At 46.4% G+C, this 22,595-nt stretch overlaps 1 protein-coding gene across 2 annotated transcripts in view; it reads left to right on the top strand.

The window, feature by feature from the left end:
- AGT (angiotensinogen) overlaps positions 1 to 22,595 on the top strand; it is a 143,550-nt gene that overhangs the window by 103,106 nt on the left and 17,849 nt on the right. For both annotated transcript variants that reach the window (XM_078648794.1, XM_078648796.1), the window contains exons 3-4: positions 6,039 to 6,306; positions 7,783 to 7,927. In XM_078648794.1, the coding sequence (XP_078504920.1) occupies positions 6,039 to 6,306; positions 7,783 to 7,927 (413 nt within the window). The remainder of the gene's footprint in view (positions 1 to 6,038; positions 6,307 to 7,782; positions 7,928 to 22,595) is intronic.

Below are 22,595 nucleotides of genomic sequence, written 5' to 3'. Positions count from 1 at the left end.
CTTTTTGCCTTCCTCCTAGCCTTTTTTATGACCTGCTGTTGGAGCTTTTAGGACTCTAGGCACTTTAGCAATGCTGTCTATTGTAAAGTGTGTGCTCTCTGTGGTAAACATGGTAAGATTGGTCTACACCTGTTTGGCATATTTCATTTACTTGTCAGTCCCTTGTAAAGTGGTATCTCAGATAACCGGGGCCGGTAAATTAAATGCTGCTTGTGAGCTTGCAGCGCTGATTGCGCCACCCACCAAAGTGGCCCTTCAAACTTGTCTGAGGCCTCTGCCATTTCAGGGCCTGTGCGCGCAGTGTACTGCCACTGTGATGTGGCACCTAAAGTGTGTGCCACGTTTGTGACCCCCATTTTACTGCATGTCAGTCACCCCTAAGGTAGGCCCTAGCTAGCCCTATGGGCAGGGTGCATTGTAGGTAAAAGGTAGGACATGTACCTTAAGTGTGTGACATGTCCTGGTAGTGACAAACACCTATTGTGGTTTTTCACTGCTGTGAGGCTGCCCTCCCATAGGAATGCATTGGGGATTCCCTGATAAGTGTTTCAGTGATAATTCCTGATATGAGAGGAGCAGCGTGGTCAAGTTTGGTATGTTGGGAATAGTAATAATAAATGCTGCACAATGGTGTGTGCAGATTTATTATCACTATTTTTGAAATGCCAGTTTTAGAAATTGGCATTTCTGTGTGCTATGTGCCTGCCTGCCTGATGTATATTGCTTGTCTGGCTCTGGAGTGACAGGGGCTGGTGAGGTGTGTATGGCTCCAGAGAGGGCAGGGTGAAGCAGCGCTAGGCTGAATAGGAGATCTGCATTTAGAGTAGTGGTAGGAGTAGTCCCCTGACCCTGAATAGGTCAGTGCCTGCCTAGGTGAATGCTGGCTCCGCCCCCCTGGGGTGTGTCTGATGACCAAGCCCCCATCTGACAAAGGGGAAGAGGAGCCCTGTATACAAAGTGTTCCATACACCCTAGAACCAGTTGTGACTGGTTCCCCCAGCCCTCTGCCAGGGCAGAACAGAGGAAAATGTGGTATAAGTACTGGGGCTGTGACCCCATGTTTGTGTTGTGCTTTTCTTATATTTGATTCAAAAAGGGGGTGGTGATGGACAGAGTATCTGAATTAAGCAGAACACTCCTACCCAGTCAAAAGATCAGGGCTTGATCCATCACCGTTTTTTAGCTCACTGCACCATCCCAGTTCAGAACCTGGCTATATGCAAATTAGTCTGACCCTGGCCCAGTGCATCATGGGAACAGGGCAGACCAAACTACCAAGCCAATTCTTTACTGGAAAGGAAACAAGCTTCCGGGGACCGGTTTCTGGCATTACAGCCGTCTTCGGCCCGGCTTGCTTGAATCCTGATGGTGCAGTGAGCAAGGGACTCACATCTGAGCATACCGTTCCACACTTGTGGTGGCCAAAACGATTCAAAAAGGGATGTGGTGATGGACAGAGTATCTGAATTAAGCAGAACACTCCTACCCAGTCAAAAGATCAGGGCTTGATCCATCACCGTTTTTTAGCTCACTGCACCATCCCAGTTCAGAACCTGGCTATATGCAAATTAGTCTGACCCTGGCCCAGTGCATCATGGGAACAGGGCAGACCAAACTACCAAGCCAATTCTTTACTGGAAAGGAAACAAGCTTCCGGGGACCGGTTTCTGGCATTACAGCCGTCTTCGGCCCGGCTTGCTTGAATCCTGATGGTGCAGTGAGCAAGGGACTCACATCTGAGCATACCCTTCCACACTTGTGGTGGCCAAAACGATTCAAAAAGGGGGTCCACCCTAAGCGTGGAAGGGTATACTCAGACATGAGTCCCTTGCTCATTGCACCATCAGGATTCAAGCAAGCCGGGCCGAAGACGGCTGTAATGCCAGAAACCGGTCCCCGGAAGCTTGTTTCCTTTCCAGTAAAGAATTGGCTTGGTAGTTTGGTCTGCCCTGTTCCCATGATGCACTGGGCCAGGGTCAGACTAATTTGCATATAGCCAGGTTCTGAAACTGGGATGGTGCAGTGAGCTAAAAAACGGTGTTGGATCTAGCCCTGATCTCTTGACTGGGTGAGAGTATTCTGCTTAATTCAGAGACTCTGTCCCTCACCACCCCTTGTTGTAAATATTTTCTTATATTTGGGCTTGCAGCCGGCAGGCTGCTGGACTGCCAGCAGGTACTGCCACTGGGGGTCTGGTGTGCTGGCCTGCCTGTGCCTTGCTTCCTGTCTCCCCTGGAGGGGATAGATGCAGTGCTGGTGAGCACTTTCCCTGGCCCAGCTAGAAGCTCCAGGTTGAGGGGAGCGTTGGTGCTGTGCAGCGCTGGGCTGCGAAGTATTTAGAGGGAATACCGGCCTAGGGATTCCCCCATGCTGCTGGGGAGTGAGGCGGGAGCCTACCCTGCATTTTGGTGCGCTTTTGGCAGGAGCCTACCCTGCATTAATGCCGCTTTTGGTGGGAGCCCACCCCGCATTTGTGCTCCTCTGAGCGGGAGCCCACCCTGCCTTTGCGAGAAAGTCCACATTTGTAAAGCGCACAATCACCCGTAAGGGTCTCTAGGCGCTGGGGGCCGTCGGGAAGATTAAGCGAGCTAATGCCCAGAGTCACATGGTGCTGGGCTAACCTGCCGCCGGAGCCGGGGATCGAACAGTGGTCCCCAGATTCCAGCATCAGTTGCCCTGGCCGCGGCGCCACACCTCTCCCTAAAGAGAAGAGAGGTGGGAGCCGACCACGCATAGCTGAGCCGCCGAGAGAACCACCACCTCGCGAAATCCAGGAAGTCAGGCAAGGCTACCTGACGTTGGATGAGCTTACGGCCCCGCAGAGGAAGTCCCTGTGTGTCGGCCAGGGAAAGAGGAGCCCTGCGGGCTCACCCGATGCCAGGAAGGAGGCCTGAGCCTCGCGGGCTCCATGCCAGAGTCCTGCTGTGTTCTGGTGAGAGCTCAGGACAACGGAGACTTTGCTCCGTGAGGTAGAGCCAACCGAGGCACATTGTCGGTGCCTTTCCCCCTGCACAAAGAGGAAGACAGGAGTAGTCTGCCAGAAGCCCCGGTGAGTGGGGCTATCCTTGCACATTGCTGGTGCCGATCGGAGGCACCAGGAGAAGCCCCAGTGAGGAGGGCAAGCAGGGCACACGGTTGGTGCAGTTTTCACTCAGCTGACCCACTGTTGGAGGGCAGCTGCAACGTTGGGGGCAATATTTCTTGTAGAGTCCCAGAGTGGGACTCCAGATGCACGATAGTGCCAGTGCCTGTTTCTGTTTTACAGCTGCACCGTGAGAGCGCGGGCAGCTGCAACAACAGGGGCATGTTTGTTTCTTGAGGAAGGGGTGAGTTGCATCCCATGCCCCAGTGCATTGCGCACTTTGTTCTTGCTGCCAAGGCAGCCACAGGGCCAGCAGAAGGCCCCAGTTACGCCCTGACATTTTGGACAAAGGGCATTTGAGCCTCAGCCAAAGGCCAGTTGGTCTGGGGTCAGGTTTGTACCTGTGTGTACCAGGAGGGCGCAAGGTCCTAAAGGAAGGTGATGTATGCACCTAGGGAGTGTCACTAAGGTGCCCTCCTAATTGTGATCTGTGCCCAATGTGATGCAGACATAATGTGTTTATGTTGCTAATGCTGAGTACAGTATTTTACTAGTAGTTACTGGTTGTGTTATTTACTACTTGTGCTTTGTGATGGTTCTGACATTGGCCCTTTCATGTATATAATCCCCTGTGAATACTGCAGTGCCAGTTGGCACAGTGTATATGTGTGATTATGATTATAATGTGCTTTGGTCAATACAAAGGCTAATTTTTATATAACCTTGTGTAGTTTCTTTTGTAGTGTGCTTGGTGTGTTGCTGCTGTGTGTGTGTGTTGCGCAAAAGATTTACACATCGGCTCTGGGATAAGCCTGATTGCTCGTGCCAAGCTACCAAGGGGGTGAGCAGGTGCTATCTTCAGCGTGTAACTCCCTTGCCCTAACTAGAGTGGTGGTTTTTGCCTGGCTTAGGCACAAGCCCTAGCCAACCAGAGATCCCCATTTCTAACACAAGCCTTGGAATTCATTTTGCTAGTTGATATGTAGATCACTTAGGCCTCAATTACGAGTGCCTCAAATGAACAGGTATTGTTTATCACACCTGTTAAATACTGATACCCATGTGTTCGGACTTTAGCAGGTGCAATAAAATGCCCACATTATGACTTTTCCCCACTACACTTTCAGCAAAAAAATTTGCATGCCCTGGTTAATCCGAGAATATCAGCAGGTTTGACCTGATGATATTTACTGGGAGAAAACACCGAGCGGTCTGAAAACTCCCACCCACTGGCTGTCGCTACACCCATGGGTGTCGAAATGTCCCATGGCACGCGTAATCGAGGTCTTAGTCAACAGGTGAGGTTTACCTAAATTTTCATTTCAAATTATCATCAAATCTCAACGTATTTCATATCTTTTCTGTTCCTTGATACTTTTCATATTTTAGACATATTTGGTTCCTTAAGATTCAAGTTTGGGGATGTAAAAGAGTGACACGTTATCATGTCAGTTGCTCCTGATGGCTCAGTAGCGATTAGATGGTAACATAGGCTAAAGTTTAAACATGCGTTTAGGAATTTACTATTCGAGGATTGAGGGGCAGATTACCAAGCTATAGCGATAATTATCGCTAAGCTTGGTTAGTGGGCAAAATTATATCGCCGAGCTTCGCCTATTTTTATCGCTTAGGAGCCTTGATATTATTCAGGTTTATCTCCTAAGCGATAAAAATCGGCCGAAATGCATGAATATCGCTGAAAAGTCCGCGATATTCATGCATTACCGAGCAAATGCTCTTAGCCATGTTATCCACCTACCATTGGATAACATGGCTAAGAACTGCTCTGGGCAGGCGTTAGCTTTTGGAGATAATCGCGCTTAGCGAGATTATTTCCAAAAGTTGGAAATAGGGGATAGCGATGTTAGCGACTGTTTCCAGTCGCTAACATCTTGGCACGCCCACTTTGCATGTCATTAGCGATAATTATCGCTGACATGCAAAGTGGGCCCCTAAATGCCCGCTATCGCCTATTAGCTGTCGCTAACTGGTGTTAGCAACAGCTAGGTAATAGGGCGATTGGTAATATGCCCCTAAGTTTGGAAATAATTTGTTCTGATACAATCCTTGACATCATAGGAGTTGATTATTTTTTGTAGACTCCTCAGTGTGGGAAAACACAGTTCCTAGTTTTGTGCAAGAACACTCTGTAGTAGTATTAAAAACTTACGATCTGCACGAATATGCAGGTTAAAAGTTTAAAAAAAATCGTTTGGTGGGTGACTGGAATAGCAAGACATAATTTTCGACTGCATCCTAATGCTCATACCTGCCTCCACAACCGCTCCATTAAACCCAGAAACAAAAATCAATGATAATTAACATTTTTACAGTCACACATGAATTTTACATTGCTCAGTTTTAGTAGAAATATACCCTGAGGAAACTAACTAACTTTTGTTTTTTTAGTTTACATTTTTCCCGAGTCTAAGTAAAACCAAGCAGTTTGAAAGTAAACTCCTTTTATATATTTATTGTTATAGCACATCAAAATTAACATTGATTATAAATATATTTAACGAGTCTGAATGTCATGGAATTTCTTTATGCCTTGATAAAACTTTGCTTTTGGGACGTTTATGTCCCCTTCCGTTGGGATCTTATGGCTATCCAGTGCGACAATCTGGCTTTAAAGCGCAGTGACTCTTGGTAAATGCAGAGATCCACTTGTTTCACCTGATTTAACCATGCCGAAAATATTATTTGCCTTACATTGTTAAGTCAAGTCATTCTTTATTGAATCATTCAATGATCTTAAAAGATACAATACAGTACAGTCTTACATGAAAAAACAAAAGTAGGCTTCATATACAGACATATGAAATAGTAAAAGAGTAATAAATACTTTCTGATTAAAAAGAACGAAAGAGACTAAGAGTGAAATCGTGTGATATTCTGTGCCCTTAGGTATTGTTAATAAATGGGTCTTCCAATGTGTTCCGCCCTGTGATTTTAGGAAAAGTGATGGACGCTTATCATGTGGCAGAACCTCAGGACTTTTGGGTTGATGGCAACCGGAAGATCTCAGTGCCCATGATGTCCGTCATCGGCATTTTCCAGTTCAAGCACGACGACCGGAAGAACTTGTTTGTGATCAGGGTTCCCCTCAGCGAGAACGACTTCCTTCTGTTGGTTCAACCCACCCATGGAAAGACCTTGGAGCAGATCGAGTCAGAACTGTCTGCTGAATACTACGCCTCGTTTTTCGACAACACTCGAAGCAGGTAAACTGAAGAGCATGTTCACTCCCTCTTGATCTCCCTCTCTCCTGTAGTGCTCCTTCATAGTCTACATTTTCCAAGAGCACTGGCCACTATTAGAGAAGGTAGAAGTGAGGGTCGCACAAGTGTTCTCTCTCGTCCTGTTGTTAATCGTATCGTATCGTATCGTATCGTAAACTGTCACCCTACGGGTATCCTGGCGCTTGGAAAACCTAATCAGATGAAATCAGCAGAAAACGGAACTGAGTGTGGGGGTGCAGTAATCTCAGATTTGAGCAAATAGCCAGGTCTTCAGACTCTTTCTGAAACACATCAGAGAATTGGCTTGCCTGATGTTCTGGGGTAGCTCATTCCACAGGCGGGATGCTACTGTACCGAAAGCCCTGCCACCCATCCTGGATTTCTTAAATCTGGTAGTTGTTGCCAGATTTACACTGGACGAGCGAAGGAGCCTGGTGGGCTTGTACCAGGTAAATCTTTCTTGCATTGATAGAGGGCCCGCACTATGCAGAGCTCTGTATACAATGCACAATGATTTAAAGGTAACTTTGTCTCTCTCAAAGCCATTGTGGTAGAGGAGCTGCGCTGCCTGTTAAGTGCCAGCTTTGTTAATGATTGGGTCATCCTTCTCCCTTCATTTTCCTAAATTAGTTTTCTAGATATCAAGTCAGTTCAACACTTAGTAGCGGATTGCAGCTAGTCTGGAGACTTGGAGAGATATCCCAAGATTGCTAGAAGCTGAAACACTGGGCTCTATTTTAATGGCTGGTTACAGTCGTGTGGGGGTCTGGGCTGCCGCTGGGCTGCCGCTGTAGGCGCAAACATAGCCTGGCTCTAACCTACAGGACAGGGGGTCTGGGACAGGGTGTAATGCTAGCCCCAACTGACCCACAGCCTAATCTGCCCCACTGACGAACCCGCTCAGACGCCCAGCTTCCATTTTCCGTCTGCTTGTAGGAGGTGGGATATGGTACTGGAATTATCCTGGGAATCGGCGGTAACCATGCAGATTTGAACTCAGTAATTCCAGGTCTGAATGGTTATTCCCCATTCTAGGGACAATCATTTGTAATTGCATGTAGAAGAGGTGCAATTAAGGACCTGAATCGAGACTCTGAACCTGGTAATTTCAGCACTACAACAGTACGCAGCTTGCAATGGTGGCCTTTAAGGGGGACATGCTGCCTAAGACATTTTTTGAGTTTTTTATGACTCAAAGTAGAAGATCTCAGAATCACCCAGTCATGTTATTTATTTCCCTGTGTAACATCTGTCCAACTTGAACATTTGGCAATCCCCATAGTTTTTCCTCATTGCTTTACTCAGACACATTCCAGGTGGACTAGAGGCACATTGTACTTTGTTACTTTATGGGGAACGCTTATGCACTCATGGCCAAAACAATAGGAGGGCGGGTCCACTTTTTATTGAGTAACTTCAAAAAAATTTACATACTACCTTTTTCGTTCTTTTCCACAGATATGTTCATTTAACACTGCCAAAGCTTGCCATCGAGAACACATATGATCTTCAGGAGATTCTTGCCAACATGAAGCTGCCCACCTTGATCGGGAAGAAAGCGGACTTGAGTAGAATGAGTAACGCGGATATCAGAGTAGGGAAGGTTAGTGCACTAATGTGTGTTTCATACAAACAAGTGCATTGCTGTGAGTTACAATATGCTTGATTCAATGGTAGCAGGTGCACACTTCATGCCAACCTTTCTCAGGGGAGGTGCAACAAGCGAGCACTATCTTTATTTCTCCTCGTTGCTTCCGCTTTCTAAGTGTGCTGCATAGAAAGAGGAAAATGCCTCTGAGAATTATTTTGGTCCAGGAAGGTGTCCCTTCCTGCACAAAATCAATTATGCCTACAATGCAGACACCCTTGCACCATGGCACAAGGGTGCCTGCATTGATGCATGGCAGTACACTGTACGCCAGCGCAAGCAGAGGACAGGAATGCACCATATAATCTTAAATATGGAACATTCCTAAACACACTCCCTTTCATGCAGCATAGCAAGGTGTCTTGCTGCATTGCATTGTGTAAAAGTGTGATAAATCTGGCCCTCTATGTTTAACACAAACATGGCTAACTGGTGCATCAGGCCTAGGATTACTTAATGCTATCCCATCTGGATACCATATAATTAGGAAAGATAGAACAACAGGCATGGGCTTAGAGGTAATATCTAGAGCATTAGTCCAGTTAAACAAACATATTTATCACAGTTCACAAGGCATAAACTCTCCTGTTTATGATAAAGCTTGCCCAAAAGTCTATCTGGTTTCTATTATCATCACAACAAGGTGAAATACCTAAAGGTATAGAACCAATTATGTCAATTTCAAAGGGATTCTAAGGTGGGTACCAAAGAATTTCCTAATGAGATGTGTGACAAGTCCCTTGTAAATGAAGATAACAAAGGCTCTGTATCTGCTAAGATGTAGGTTTATTAGGTCGCTTAACAGCAGATTCCCCATCCACATCCAATGTCAACTCCAACTGCCGTCTATATCAACGAATGCATTTCCACTGCGCAACCACCCACATTCTAAGTTACTTGTATTATTACCTGTATACCAACACACTGCATCAGAGATTAAATACTGATCACCACATCACCACCTCCTCAATATTTCACAAATAATGAAAGAAACTTAAACTTAGAAAGAATAAATAAAACTCAACAAAACAGAATCCCAAAATTGAATCATAGTCCTCAACAAATACAATCCTGTAATTGGAGAGGAATTTTTGTAGAACATTGTGGTCTAGTAACACTCTCTTGTGCAAGACTTGTTCTAGTAACATTTCTCCATTGGGCTGACATTTGGCAACACTACTCAAATTCCAAACTTCACCGCCGTTTGAAAAACCTTGATGACCCTGAACTGTTCACTGAACTTGGAGTTTTTCCCATCTTTCCTGGGTGACTTGAACATTACCCAATCTCCTACATTCACAACAGTACTTTTCACTGCTTTTCTCTCACCAAATCACATTTTCCTTTTCTACATTCTCTCCCTCTCTTTTTCTCCACCTCTCCATGCTTCCAACACTGTCATCCACCACAGACCTTTTAGTTGTGACCCAAGAGGGCGTTACCTCAATATTCGCAGCTCTTCCTTTACATATTCGAAAAGGAGCCACACCCATAGAAGAATGTGATGTAAATCTGTACTCGCGTACCTTATTCCTCATAGCTAATTCCCAGTTCAAACCAGACACAAGAGCCTGTTGTAGTCTCTTTAAGTACTTTTACAACTCTCTCAACTACTCCATTGCTTTAATTCCTCTACTTCTCAGGAACGCCTAGACAACGCTGAGAGTAGAGACAATGGGAATCCCTCTCTCTCAAAGAGTTCTTCAAAGAAATCAATGATTACACCTGATTAAACAGAATTTACCACCTTGATTTCTGGCCACTGTGAAAACATATCAAAACATACCAAAATATAATGGCCATGAGACTTCAATCTCAATGGGCCTAAAATGTCAACAGCAAGGTCTGACCACAGGCCACAGGCCATTGGTCTGTTCCTTCACTATCATTGGCTGTGTCCTACTCTTTAAAATTTCTGCATGAGAATTCTACACAATTCCTAACTTATCTTAATATATGCATATCCATGGCAAGTCACCAATAAGCTTCTCTAATTCTCTATTTTGTCTTGGCAATACCCATATAAGTGGCTTGAGCATTATTCAACAACTTGTCTCTTAGTTTATATGGGGGAACCAATTTACTTCCCCTCTGCATAAGACCATCCACAACAGCCAAGTTCTCTCTAACCTGCCAATAGCTTTTCAGTTCATCCTCACAATCTTTCTTTTCACACCACCTAACTGAAATCATCGCCACAACCTTTTGCAACACTTCATAATTCACCAACCTTTCTTTCCAGTCTCCCTCAGAAATCAACCCTTCGGTAATTAAACATACACGGATCTTTTCGTCAAATTCCTCACCACCAAACCACTCTCCTTCCTCAAACATTTCAATTTCAACATCCCCTAATCTTGATAGACAGTCAACCAAAAATGTTACTGACACCAGACAAATAGGACACTACGAAATCAAATTCCTGCAATGCAACCACCCCTTTCCGTATCGGGTGTGAAACAAAGTCTATACCCTTCTTGGTGAACATTTCTTTCCCCCAACAAAAATTTCTCAATCTGTGCACTGCCCAGGGCTTCCTTTTCCACAACCGAATAGTTACACTCCACACCACTCAAGGGCCTGGAAGTGAATATATAATTTTCTTCTCCTTCACATCTACTTTCTATTTTAGCATATTTATTATAGGACTCCGTCATCCCCACAAATTTCACCAGCTCTTCCTTGTTTTAAGGGGCGTGAAGATTACAAATGGTGTCGACCAGGGATACTTTGGGTTTAATTCCAGACGCAGAGATCAACTATCTAAGTATTCAAATTCAATCTCTTGAACATCAAACCTGAATGTATCTCCCCTGAGTGTGAAGCCCGTTTCACACAATTTTCCCAGGACTTTTCTTAGCCTAGCATTATGTTCCTCAAGATGAACACCAAAGATTAGCACACCATCCTGATACACCTTGACATCCTCTATTTGAGGTCTCTATCTTGGAGCATGAAAAGGACTACACAAATTTCACCAGGGATCATGATATGTAAGTGAGAATTGTTAGTTGTAGTACTGATTTCTACTTCTAGTCACTTCTCTAGAGATACACCAAAGTTGCAAGTGGATGCTAATTTCCGTAACACCGTAATATACTGTTCTATTGATTTATCTTGTCTTTGCATTCTCCTCCCAAAGTGACATTGTTATAGAACGGTACTCACCTTGGGAAGAAAATGCAAGTTTAATTTCCTGATCCACTATTCATATTCATTTAGACTAGATGAATCACTCTACGAAAGATCAATAAGATGCTCAAAGACTATCTGATCCTCCGACTCTAAGCAGTGCATGAGCAAAGAAGCCTATTTCTCAGTACTGAGAAATGTCCCACACACACAAGCGTAGTGACCAAACACTTTTTTTCTCCATTTTAACCAGAAGAGTGGAGGTTCAGCAGGAGATGATGGGAAGAAACGGGGCACAGGGACATTTTGCATAATGAAATCAGAGATAAACCCCAGTGAATATCTAACAATGAATGCCAAGTATCACAAACCACTCATCAAATAAAGCTGTCAGCTAGACACAATTAATCAACAGAAGAATTGAGGCTAGAATTACAAGAAAACAGGATAATAGTCACTGTAGTAACTATAATAACACAGTGAAAATACAACAATAGTAATATACAGCTGTGCCTGCCAGAGTACTCTCACTGCGTGCCTGTGCATCAACTATATGCTTCCTATAAATAGGAACATCACAGGATGCCAATTATATTGGAAGAGGAGTGTGTAGCCTGGCTTACCACTGCCTCACCACTGCCTCTCCTATTATGTTATGCGGTCTTTCAAATATTATATTATCCTCCAAGGATATTGTGTGGGTTTCAGCTTCGCATTAGCTGATTCTATTACATCAAATAATCTCTGTGTGCTAGGAGATTTTATTATAAAATGGGATGCCAGAGGTTGTGTTGAAACTTTAGAATTGGAACACTCTCTATATGCCTTAAATTTGGAGCCACTCGTGATCATGTTCAAACATGAAAAAGGGCCCACCATCAACCTCATATTTACTTACCACAAACCAAACTATGGGGCCGATTATGATAGAGGATTTTCCGCCTCCTCCGGGCCGGCGGAAGCCACCGCCGGCCCGGAGGAGGCGGAAAATCCTCTGCGGAGTCACCAAAGACCCACCGCCGCATTACGATGGCTGGTGGGTCTTGGATTCTGTCCACTGCTTTTCCGCCGCGGTCGGATTACAACCGCGGCGGAAAAGCTCTCCTTTGGCTGGCAGTGTCTATCAGACACCGCAAGCTAAATTAGGAAGCATTAGTAAACATGCTTTTCCGCTGCGGTTTTTCCGCCGTGGAAAAGCATGTGTACTTTTGCTTTTGGGGGCCCGTTGCGGGCCCCCAGGGCGTAGGCGGGTGGGGGGTGCACATGGGGGGTACCTATGGTACCCCCCAGCATTTACATGCACAAAGCGGCAGGCACCGCACGGTGCCTGCCGCTTTGTGCATGTAAATGTTACACATGCACTTTTAACATTGCGGCGGGTGCTGCTTGAAGCAGCACCCGCCGCAATGTTAAATATCCAGGATGTGACCGCCAGGGTGGCGGTCACATCCTGATTTGCATGGAGGGACCTCCGCAGTCCATGCGGACGGTCCCTCCACCTCTGGGATGGCGGACGGACGCAAGTCCGTCCGCCATCCTAATCGGCCCCTATGTCTGTTAGGTCACTCGTAATGATAGTTTGGTCTGACAATTATGGAATTAAATTCAATATGACTTTGTCTATATATTCATTGACCCAACAGGCAATTAGACTGACAACAGGCAGAACATGGTCTAAAACAAGCGACTGAATTCAGCAATTAGGTAACGGAAGCACTACACACCATTGCACCATTACCAACCAAGAGATCTAGAAGGAGTGTCCCGTCCCCTCTCGGGTACTTCAGGGAGTTCACCATGGCAAAAAGAAGATGTAAAGAGTTTGAAAGGGTTTGGGAAAAGACGGGATTAAAAAATATTAAATCTGTACATTAACATGAATTATAAAGGTATAACAAATTATGCATATTTCACATATAAAATCATAGCAGCGAGAAATATTGACAGGGAAGTGTTTAAGCTAATAAAAAGTATGGGGCATATTAGCAAGAACCTCGTTAGAATTATCGCTGTTTTAGCGGCAGGAAATTGCTGCTAAAACTGTGATAATGGACTTGCTAATATGCGTTATAGAATTCCAATAGAAGCCCAGGTTAGATGTGCAGGACATCTAACCTGGGCTTCTATGGGAATTCTATAACGCATATTAGCAAGCCCATTATCGCCATTTTAGTAGCAGTTCCCTGCTGCTAAAACGGCGATAATTTTAACGAGGTTCCCGCTAATAAGCCCCTATGTGATTTCCAGTCTTCTCGGACATCGAACTTGGTAGCTCTGACACTATCTGAAACTGTTTCATCCTTTGTTTAGGAGCAGATAGATAAGATTTGTATCAGCTTCACTGGAAGTGATCAGAGGAACAAAGAATTGATTCAATCAAAGTTAGTTTATCCATTGACAGATTTTGAGTTGAAGCAGCACAGGATATGATTTTGACAATTACATTTGGTTGACCACTGGATTCCTGCTCAGCCTCCTGATTCCATATAGGAGCTGATTTGTTTGCACCACTGCTAACTGAATTATACAACCAGGCAATTGTTACTGCCACATGTCCCAAATTATAGAAGAAAATCCAATGTTTCTTATTTAAAAAATACATGTGGCACTGGCTGCCTGGTGCCCCCAACCGTCCTCACGCTGGCAGACCTATGACCCCGTTTGATAAATGTCTGTTCCTCAAAAAAGATGATAAGAAACTTATCTCTCCGAAATCTACTCATACTTATCTATGACCCTGCATAAGGGCCGATCTGCTGGCCAGAGGGGGTGGGAGAAGGAGTTGGGTCGTGCACTCTCAGACAAGAAATGGAATAATATCTTTTACAAAACTCACAACACAGCACACTCCACAGGACATACTGAGATGTCATTCAAAATAATTTCCTACTGGTATTATACGCCCTCCCGCATACAGAAATGGAACTCCCAGTGTGATCGCTTGTGTTGGAGCGGCTGTGTCAACCTCCATCTCTTATGGCATTGCCCAAAACTCACTAGGTACTGGGAACGGATTTTGGATGTGGTCGATCGGGCCTTTGACACTGCCATCTCTAGATTCCCTGATTATACAGTGCTTGGTCTTCCTAATGCATTGACATTCCCTATATGCTCTACCAAGTGTAGGCAGATGGCCTTAGCTCTTAACGTTGCCCATCGAGTTCATCCTTCTTGCTGGAACTCGGATAGAATCCCTGACCATCTGCAGTGACTCCAACAGCTGGGGGTTTTACTAGGCATGGAAAGATTATTGATGGCAACCTTGGGAGAAAAGTCAGAGTACTTTAAGATTTGGGCCCCCTTTATATCTATCCTCTCCTGTGAGTTTCGAGAACTGACTTGCCCCAAATACCTGCGCTTTTTAAGATTGATCCTGGATTCCCAGGATTTGGAGGAAGGCACCAGTATCGTATCATGTTCCTGATAGCTTTGCCTCTGGCTGCATTGCCCTTGGGTTACTGGCTCATTCGGATGGGGTCGGGGAGGGGGGTGGGGGTGGTTTTTGATTTTTATTTGCCTTTTGGGGTAGTATTTGTTGTTTTCAGGTTTTGTAAAATGGCAAGTCATACGATTCAGCAGCTCATCATCGATGTCGGCACGCTGTGTAGACATGATATGCGCTTTAATGATTTTAACAGTTTTTTGTAAACATATGGGCTACGGATTAACTCCCCTTGTCCCTCTTATAATGCAGATGGGTAGTAGGCGGCTTGCTGTGTATTTCCCCTTTTGAGTTTCGCATTTACATTGTTGTCTGTACTTTCTCCATTGTTAACTTTGGCACGGCTGGCCCATTTGGGTTGTAGGCGGCGTGCTGTGTACTGCTTTTGACCAAGTGCTCTGCCAATAAAAACTGACTCAATTCTAAAAAAAAAATACACATGCTGATCCAGAGCAACTTTCTAACTATAGGTCTATCCCCCCATCTCTCTTTTGCAGCAAAAAAAATCAAAAAGGAAATTAACAGGCAACTGGTTAAACATATATAATATAATAACTTATTGGACTAAGCTAAGGCTGGGTTTCGGTCCCTTCGTTATATAGAGACCACCCTTGTAACTGTGTTAGCTAACACCAGGAACCTGTTGGATAAGGACCATAATGCAGCATATATTCTATTGAGTCCTAGTGCTGCATTTGACACAGTCTCCCACCTAACTCTGATAACCAGGCTAGAAAATATTGGTAGTTAGAGGAAATGCCTTGGATCGGTTGTCCTTATTCCCAATTAATTGAACAAAGACTGTTAGGAAGGCCTCCCCTCTCTCTAAACAGAGAGGTTTAACATACAGAGTGCCTCAAGGGCTCCATTCTAAGCCCTACACTGTTTAACCTTTACATCTCTCCGCTAGCAAAATGAATACATAATTTTGGGCTACCCTTAATGTCCTATACAGATGATTCACAGATAGTGGTATCAGTAGATGAAGATTTAATGTCGGCGGCCAGAAATTTCCACAATCGTATGCAAGTCAAGAATTGGATGCGCACAACTGCACTAAAATTGAACTGTGACAAAACACCATTACTGTGTTTTGATCTCCTCTCCAAACAAAGGTACAAAATTGGGGGCCTGAAGATATGGGTGGCACACCTGTATCTGTTCCCACAGCAAATATTTTTAAAATGACAAGACACTCTGAATTGAGCATGAACAAATGTGTATCATTGGTATCATTGACTTGTTTTCTACATTTAAAAGCAATGCCATTAAAACCCAGGTAAACCCACCAGTCGGTAGTTTGGGCATTGATCCTATCAAGTCTGGACTAATGTAAGGTACTATACCTGGGACTTCCTGCTAAAACATTGATGAGTCTCCAACGAGTGCATAATTGGCTCATAACAGGAAGGAGAAATATGATTCAGCCTCTGCCACCTTGAAAGAGTTATATTAGCTGCTGATAAGTTAGAGAGTACTCAAACACCCTGCATAGCTCATCGAGCTTTTATCAAACAGGCCCAATAAGCTTCTCTGAGAAATTATGGCGTTACCTCCCAAGGAGGAAACTGAGATCTGGACAAGCTTCACTCTTAACCACTCCTAAATGTAAACTAATAAGGAAGGGCAGCAGAGCCTTTTCTGTATTGGCTATAACATTATGGAACAGTCTCACCATTTCCCTCAGGGCTGAATAAAAACACTGGAAGTTCCGTAAGCTGCTGAAAACATATCTATTTCAAATGGCATAACTTCACTCCTTTCAGCTAACCAGTGCCAGGGCACTTTTTATTGTATGCAATTCCCACTATATAAATAAGTCTTAAACACCGTTACCGTGGGGTCAACATGAGGCTAGTAAGACATAAGCAGTGTTCCATCAGTCACACCCCCTCAACGTCCAAATGACGTACTGTATACTGGCTGTTCATGTAACTTTTTTTACATGGCCCAATATATGCTGGAAAGTCTTCAATAATATCTATAAAATGTTATGAATTGTGAGGAAAAAAAATAATCTCAATGCGTCAGTCAAACATTCTCAATAGTAAGGTGTCTCTGCTCCATTCTAATTTTCGCAAAAACATCGATTGATGGACAGAATGCAGAACAATGTCATACAGTACAGAGATGTGGGCCTAAATCCATCGTTTTTTGCTCACCATGCCATTCCAGTTTCAACACAGCCATATGCAAATCAGTCTTCACCCCGCACCCAATGGGAACAGTCCAGTCCAAACTGCCAGGCCAGGTCCTCCCTGGACTGGAAACAAGCACCCTAGGACCGGTTTCAGGCTTTCAGCCCTCATCAGCCAAGTTAGCTTGACTCCAGTGGCATGGAGAGCACTGGAACCACGTCTGGGCATACCTGTCCCACTCAGGGTGACAATTGCAAAAACAACAATTGATGGACAGAATGCAGAACAATCTCATACATTCCCCCGAGTACAGAGATCTGGGCTTAAATTCATCGTTTTTTTGCTCACCATGCCATTCCAGTTTGGAAACAGCCATATGCAAATCAGTCATGACCCCACGCCCAATGGGAACAGTCCAGCCCGTACTGCCAGGCCAGGTCCTCCCTGGACTGGAAACAAGCATCCTAGGGCCCGTTTCGGGCTTTCAGCCCTCATCAGCCAAGATAGCTTGACTCCAGTGGCATGGAGAGCACTGGAACCACGTCTGGGTATACCCGTCCCACTCGGGTGACAATTGCAAAATAAACAATTGATGGACTGATTGCAGGACAATGTCATACATTCACACCAGTACAGAGATCTGGGCCTATATCCATCGTTTTTTTGCACGCCATACATTCCAGTTTGGACCTTGCCATATGCAAATCAATCTTGACCCTGCGCCCAATGGGAACAGTCCAGCCCGAACTGCTAGGCCAGGTCCTCTCTGGACTGTAAACAAGCATCCTAGGACCGTCCATCATTTGTTTGCGTAGCACTTTTCACCCTAAGTGGGACGGGTATGCCCAGACGTGGGTCCCTTGCTCACTGTGCCAATGGATTCAAGCTAACCTGGCTGATGATGGGTAATACCCAGAAACCGGTACCAGGATGCTTGTTTCTGATCCAGGGAGGGCCTGACTTGGCAGCTCGTTCTGAACTGTTCCCATGAGGCACAGGGTCAAGGCTGATTTGCATATGGCTGGGTCTAAACTGAGGTGGCATGGTGAGTAAAAGAACATTGGATTTAACCCAGATCTCTTGACTGGGGGTGAATGTATGATTTATTCAGCATTCCGTCTATAATTTGTTTGCGTAGCACTTTTTCACCCTAAGTGGGATGGGTATGGGGGGCGTGGCTTGGCGTCTGGCAAGATGGCAGCGCTGTAGTGCTGCTCTGCCGGCCACCGGAGATAATCCTGCAATATCCTACCTGCCCCTAGCCAGACTCGGTGAATCCGGGCTGGGGAAGTTCTGCTGTGGGGGCCCCGGACCTGTGGCCACAGTTTCTGCCCTGCTAGCGGCCGAGGAGCTGCACATGGTGCCTGTCTAAGGTGGAGACGGCCGGCCGTGTGGAGTGATGGCGTCGGCGTCCTGAGCCTCCACTCACTGTGAGCCGTTCCTGGTGGAGCCTGTTGCTGCGAGGGAGTGAGCGTTGCTCCCGGGTGCGGTGGAAAAGTCACGACGATCTGCCCCGTGTGGCCTCCAGATAAGTGTTCAGCCGCGCGGGACTTGATTACTGCTGCCTGACTGCGGGGAGGAGCCTGTGTGCGCCGGGCTGTGGAAGTACGTGCAAAACAAACAAGGGCTGGCTCTAATCAGTAAGGCTGAGCCGGATTATCAAATAACAAGAACAAGGTGCCAATACTGATATCAATAATTCAAATCACAACTGGTTGTCCAAATCAAGAAAGGCAATTCAAGAATGGGGATCGCTAATTATTAGCAGTTTATTTCAATGTTAATACAAAACACTCTTTTCTAAATTCATTACATAGTAAACAAAGAACATTGAAAGATTTGTAGGACACACCACACTACCATCACTTAAAAACATCCATTCAAAAAATCAGGCATATCTCAGTCAAAGAAATCAACACACACATACAGAAATATTCACACACGTTGGAAAGACTACTAAGTCACAGTGAAAAGGACCTAGGTCTGCTTCTGTTTTCAAACTCAAAAGTGAAAAGTCACTTTAAACTAGTACATTCCTATGTATCTATCATATTTGATGACAACCAATAACAATGAATCACAATGAGGTAATGTACAACATGGAGCTCCAGGTTCAATTATTTAAACACCCAGATACTCAAGCAGACCAACTAGGAATGGGCCTACGCGTTTCGAATCCCGTGTCATTCATGAGGGATTCTCCTCAGGGCCTCGACATATCCGAGTTGCTCGGAGCATAGAGGGTTCCTTGGTATATATCCAAATTGGTGGAAAGGGGAGCCTCGAAGTACTAATTTTTAGCCTGCGATAACATCAATGGTTTCGCGCTTGAAAATACAAAAAAGGAGGTTTTGACGAAAGTCGATTGGCCAATTGTACAGTGTTCTTTGACGTGCAAAGGACGAGCTCAGTAGACGTTTTTACCAAGTCCCATGTTCCTCATATCTTCTATTTCCCGATGCTGTTACTCAAAGCAATATGTGGTGACACGGCCGATATTATTTTATGTGGTTGTTTCGAGACCGGTATTGATGTATGCAATCATACGGTTTTAACACTCGGTCGCTACTCTTTCATGCAGTATTTTCGGGGCCGGTGTTGGTATAAACAGTCGTACACTCGGTTGATTAAGACTATTGGCGTTTTAAGAGCAGTAGGTGGTCCTGCAAACTGTCCCGAAGTACGTGAGCGGCCGGCGCGACCTGCTGGACTAGGCCCCATGCAGGTCGTGCTTTGCTGGGCCCGCTGAGCAGTGGGGACAAGCGGGCGGCCAACGTGGTTTGCCGCACTGGGCCGCGGACGGGCCGCTCCTGGTTGGGCCCGCTTGTGGGGACTGCTGTTGCCTGCTGAAATATCCTGTGGGCCCCCCCTGAAAAGATAGTAGAGGTGCCTTTCCTGCAGCAGTGTGGACCGCGTGGCTATCGCAGTTGCCATTGGAGTTGTTGCGGTGGAGGTCTCCCAGCGGGACCCGGATTGTGTAGCCTGGGAGTTGCGGCGAGGTGTGGTGTAGGGGGCTCGCACTCCCTGTGGGTGCCATTGCTGCTGCCTTGTTTGCTGGTCCAGTGGTGTTCCCCCCCCTCCCCCCTGACCAGGCATGGTGCGCGCCGGTATGGGGCATCCCTGAGGACACCGCTAATCAAACCTGCCTGTCCCATTGCTGATTGTATGCCTGTGGTGAGCCTGCGGGATCGTTCTGGGGATCATACATGATGGCCCTGAGTGGCTCCTGGGGTGCCCCCAACACGGATGTGCTGATGGGGTAGCTGAAGGTTTTAACGCAGCGAGGGGGTGGCATACACAACAACGCATTGCTTACCAAGAAGGGGGCACACATACAATTGGCCACGGTCACGCCAAGAGTCGCTTCTTGCGGTGAGAGGTGCAGCGTGCCGGCCTCCTGATGGGCAAACTGGACAAATCACAGCCGCGCCTCACTTTTGAGCTCCGGAAGGGCGGCAAGTCCTCACAAAATGCGGTCTCTGACTTTGAGCTGGAGGAGGCCTCCTAGGGACCTACGGTCTTGGAGAAATCGCTTGCTGCCATTCAGGCTAGCCTCCAAGCAATAGATGGCAAGATAGAAGTATTAAATGGCCGGTTAGACCACTTCTCTGCTAAATTGGATAAGCAGGCGGTCCGCATAGGGGAGGCTGAGCAGAGAATATCGGAGACGGAGGACGGACTTCAGCAGGTGGCAGCCAAAACATCGGATATGACTAAACTTCTCGCGGTAATACAGGCCAAGAACGAGGACATCGAGGCGAGATCGAGGCGCAATAACATCCGCGTCCTTGGTCTGCCGGAGTCTACAAATGTGGGGCGCCTGGAAGATTGAATGGAAACGATGCTTCATGAGGTGTGCGGCGCGGAGGAGCTCTCCCCTATGTTCGCGATTGAGCGTTCCCACAGGTCACTGATGGCGCGGCCCCCTCCCGGTGCTGCGCCGCAGCCTGTCATCACCCGCCTGCTAAATTTTAGAGACCTGGACACTGTTTTGCGCATTACTAGACAGAAGGGCATGATCACTTATCAAAATAACGTCCTCTCCTTCTACCCGGACTTTACAGCACAGGTGCAAGTGGCTCGTAAGGAGTTTCAGAATGTAAAAAAGCTGCTGGCTAAAGAACAGATACCCTACGCCATGCTCTACCCCACGCGGCTGCGCATTGGGGAACACGCCGGGGGCAAGATCTTTGCGAATCCCAAACAGGCCACGGACTATGTCAATTCTTTACGGCGCCGGCGTAAGGCACCAGACAACACGTCTGATGTTGATGACTGACCTTTGACACAGATGTGTACCTGCGCTTGGGATTTACTACTGCACACCTGGTGATATGGTGTGGTTATCCTTTTCTTCTACTCTCGATGTAACTATACCCGCTGGGCCCTCTGAGTGTTCGGGCTTGGTGAGCAGACTGGATTCATTCCATTTGCTGTTGCCACGATGCGTCCTAGACATACCGGGGAGTGTGGCGCATGATTTAGTTTCCTTTATGACTATGTACAGCGTGGCACCTATATAGGCGCCTGAACGCTTCCCTGCCAGACGATACTTTGTGAACTGGAGTCTGTGTTTGGGGATGAGGGTCTCTCTACACTATCAGGTGCCCCCCCCCCCCCATCTAGTGTTGGGGGTGGATCGGGCCACTACACTCCCCTGATGGGTATGACCCACAAAGTTTGTTGTATGATGTATGGGAGATTGTGGGAGGGGGGGGAGGGTGCAATGGGCCTTTGGCGATTTGGGGTTGCTGAAGTGGGTGGGGGGAGGGAGTGGTTTCTACTGTATTGTATGGCTACTACTGCTTGGCATTGTTCGGATGCTCCTTGATTTTGATGGTTCGGGGTTGTTGGGAGGGGTGGGAGGGTGGTGGGGGCTCAAGTCTTTCTGCAGGTTTGGTTTTCTTTTTGACATGTGTATAGCTTCACAGTGTGTCTCGAATGTGCTGGTATGCATAATTTGGCAATTCACTGTCACCTCGATATGGTGTTATTGTATGCCTGATGGGGGAGAGAGGTATAAATGTGTCACTTGGAATGTCCTGGGCTTGAACACGCCCAGAAAATGTAGGCAAGTACTGGCGCATCTGGATCGCCATGGGGTTCAGATTGCTCTCCTGCAGGAGATGCATTTGACCAGGCACACAGAGGGCGCAATGGCCCGGCGATGGGCGGCGTTCCGACTAGCTTCCTCTTATTCTAGTTATGCACGTGGGGTGCTTATTCTAATTAGGCGGGGGACTCCATTTCAGCCCATTGACACGTGTGTTGCTGATGATGATCGGTGGGCGCTGGTGCGTGGTAAGCTGGGAGAGTTTTGGTGACAATAGCCAATGTTTATGGACCAGTGGTTGATGAGCCAGCGGCATTTTTGAAGATGTTTCAGGTCTTGCGCTCCTGGCCAGACTCAGCGATCTTGTTTGGGGGGGATCTTAACACTTGTCTGGAACCGCAATTGGGTAAATCTAACTCCACCAGTGTACGCATGGTTAAAGTAGCGCAGTGTGTCCGTGGTTTTATGGAAGAGATGGGTCTGATTGATGCTTGGCGCTTACGGAATGTAGGGGTCCTACAGGGCACACATGTCACTCCTGCTCACAATTCCTGGTCGCGCCTGGACTACTGGCTCTTAGATGGGGAAGCTAATGGGTGGGTTGAGTCGGTTTGCATTTTACCCCGGACCCTGTCAAACCACAACCCTGTCCTGCTCCAACTAGTTGTCCCACTCAACGCACGTCGTCCCTTCACCTGGCGTTTTCGCGCTGCCTCCCTGCTGGACCCCTTCTATGCAGACACTATCCGCAAGGCCATCATAAGGTATTTTGATCTAAATGTGGGCACAGTTGACAGCGCTGCTACTTTATGGGAAGCCTTCAAGGCTACGATATGGGGGTAGTGCATTAGCACATCG

The sequence above is a fragment of the Lissotriton helveticus genome, chromosome 6 (genome assembly GCF_964261635.1).
Source record: "Lissotriton helveticus chromosome 6, aLisHel1.1, whole genome shotgun sequence".
Lineage (NCBI taxonomy): Eukaryota > Metazoa > Chordata > Amphibia > Caudata > Salamandridae > Lissotriton > Lissotriton helveticus.
The sequence above is the reverse complement of the archived record's forward strand: the minus strand, read 5'-3'. Positions and strand labels throughout refer to the sequence as shown.